At 31.2% G+C, this 2352-nt stretch overlaps 1 protein-coding gene across 2 annotated transcripts; it reads left to right on the forward strand.

Moving 5' to 3' along the window:
* Window positions 1-492: 492 nt before the first annotated feature.
* LOC100163066 (inhibitor of growth protein 5-like) lies at window positions 493-2056 on the forward strand. Of its 2 annotated transcripts, none has more exons than XM_016803152.2 (6): window positions 493-666; window positions 723-961; window positions 1028-1136; window positions 1204-1305; window positions 1380-1627; window positions 1781-2056. In XM_016803152.2, the coding sequence occupies exons 1-6, from the start codon at window positions 630-632 to the stop codon at window positions 1880-1882; spliced, it is 837 nt and encodes a 278-aa protein (XP_016658641.1). In that variant the 5' UTR covers window positions 493-629; the 3' UTR covers window positions 1883-2056. The 2 variants fall into 2 exon arrangements, with proteins under 2 accessions (XP_016658641.1, XP_001948924.2); XM_001948889.5 differs by having other exon boundaries at window positions 495-666; window positions 1377-1627.
* Window positions 2057-2352: the final 296 nt, after the last annotated feature.

Consider the following 2352-nt stretch of genomic DNA (forward strand, 5'->3'; position numbering starts at 1 on the left):
ATTTATAATGATTAATGATATTGTCGGTTATTTATTAACTAATTAACATACTACACTTAATTTAAGTCGAAAATAATTAAAGTTTTTTAAAACACTTAAAGAAAATAGTTTAAATAAAATAAATATTACACGACTCCTCGATAATATAGCCATGACCCCTTAAGGGTCTCCGGCCCCCAGTTTGAAAAACACTGGTATGTATAATTACCATATATCTCAGTGCGTGTATGTTATATTGAAACTGATAAGACACATTACCATGCCATTGTTGTACGATGTAATAATATTTACAACTTACGCAAGCATCAACTACTGATGGCCCTTAAAATTTAAATAAACAACTGCTTGAAAAATGAAAATGTTTGCGCAGTGTTGCCAGTTATCAAGCCTCTATAATATTATTTCTATATGTAACATACTGACATGCCATACCAAAATGACAAGATCTCATGACTTGCGATATCAACAGAAGAAATGTATGTGGCAAATTTCGTATTCAAAAAGTTGATAAAACAAAAACACAAGTACAGTACACAATAAACTCCAGATGCTGTAACTGTTGTTTACGAGAGTGCCCATTGCTTATTTTTTGTTTCTAAAATTCTCGACTGAACCATAAAATAACAATAATGACTTCAGCGCTATACCTGGAACACTATTTGGACAGTAAGTTCTTTTTCGGTTTAACATTTCAACGAAATACTAACAGAGTGATATTTTAGGTTTGGAGAACCTTCCTGTTGAATTACAGCGAAACTTCACTCTGATGCGAGACCTCGACTCGAGACTCCAAGAACTGATCCGCAATATTGACAAACTGGCCAACGATTATATGTCAAATGTCAAGAGATACTCTGTAGAAAAAAAGAATGAAACTATGACCAGCATACAACGTCAGTTTGACAAAGCGAAAGAATATAGTGACGATAAAGTTGAACTGGCAATACAAACTTATGAATTGGTATGTTGATTTTGAGATGATCACAAAATCCTAGAATTATTCTACTTTGTTGTATCAACCTTTCAGGTGGATAATTATATTAGAAAATTAGATTCAGATTTATCCCATTTTGAAGCAGAAATTCAAGACAAAGCTATCAGCGCTAAGAGAAATATAGAGGAAGGTTCACAAAAACGTAAGTGTTCTACGATATATTGTATTACAATAGTGTTCCGCCATTTCTTTGTGCTTGTTGGTTTCAGGAGGATGTAAGAAGAATAAAGTCAAAGAAGTTAAAAATAAAAGTGCATCAAGTGAAGAAGAAACCGTTACTATAACATCTAAAAAAAAACAATTGAAAAAAGGTTTGGGCACAACATAATTTTAGTACCTATTGTTTGTGTTGATTTTATTGTTTATGTCCAACTTTCTTCAGTAGGAGCAAAATCGACCATTGCAGCACCTAGCAAAACACCTTTGGTCAGTGTTGTCACTAATCCAACAAGCCCTACCAATAGCGAAGCCAGTGTTACAGTAGAGACTAGTTCTCTTAATGGTGAATTGATCGTTGCCGGAGTTGCTCACTCGACTGAAGTATTAGACATGCCTGTTGATCCAAATGAACCGACATACTGTTTATGCAACCAAGTTTCCTATGGTGAAATGATAGGCTGTGATAACCCAGACGTAAGCATTTTAATATTAATTCATTAATAATTTTTACTTATTTTATTATTATTTATATTATTGTAACTAGTAAAAAATCAATAATGTTCCATTTTTATTGTAAATATTGTTTCATTGGTTTGTTTTTTTAATTGTGTTCTTTTATTATTTCAGTGTCCTATAGAATGGTTCCACTTTGAATGTGTCCAATTAATTACGAAGCCCAAAGGAAAATGGTTCTGCCCAAAATGTATCACAGACAAGAAGAAAAAATAATATATTTTAAAAATGAAATAAGTTTTTTATTTTATAAATACTTAGCACATTTTATGTATTTTTGTCTGTATGAATAGTGCATAAATACAGTGTATACATTTCTTACGGTGGTATGAACATACAATTTTAATTATTGTCATTGAGAATTGCATACAAATTTGAGAAGAAAATAAAATGTTCTATTTTAAATTTGTATATAAATATATTTCTTATACGAACCTGAAAACAGAATTCCTATTTAAAATTAATTAAATTAATAATTACAACAGTCTTGTTAAGTTAGGAAATATATTTATAAAAATAAAGACAAGTTTCTCACACAACATTTATATGGCATAACTGACCAGTCGTACTCGTAGGAAGCCATATGTTTAAACTCACACATTTTTCCAGTCTGAATATTATGTGACCAGTGCAGTCTCATCATTTCAGGACATATGATAATCATTTCGGCATCCATGACTATAGGT

This window comes from Acyrthosiphon pisum, chromosome X (assembly GCF_005508785.2).
Source record: "Acyrthosiphon pisum isolate AL4f chromosome X, pea_aphid_22Mar2018_4r6ur, whole genome shotgun sequence".
Classification (NCBI taxonomy): domain Eukaryota; kingdom Metazoa; phylum Arthropoda; class Insecta; order Hemiptera; family Aphididae; genus Acyrthosiphon; species Acyrthosiphon pisum.

Excerpts from the sequence above, each read along its gene's own strand:
- LOC100163066 (XM_001948889.5), top strand. The coding sequence starts at position 630 with ATGACTTCAGCGCTATACCTGGAACACTATTTGGACA. Across the intron at positions 1,306-1,376 it reads AAAAAAACAATTGAAAAAAG|TAGGAGCAAAATCGACCATT; the intron begins GTTTGGGCACAA and ends AACTTTCTTCAG. Across the intron at positions 1,628-1,780 it reads TAGGCTGTGATAACCCAGAC|TGTCCTATAGAATGGTTCCA; the intron begins GTAAGCATTTTA and ends TTATTATTTCAG.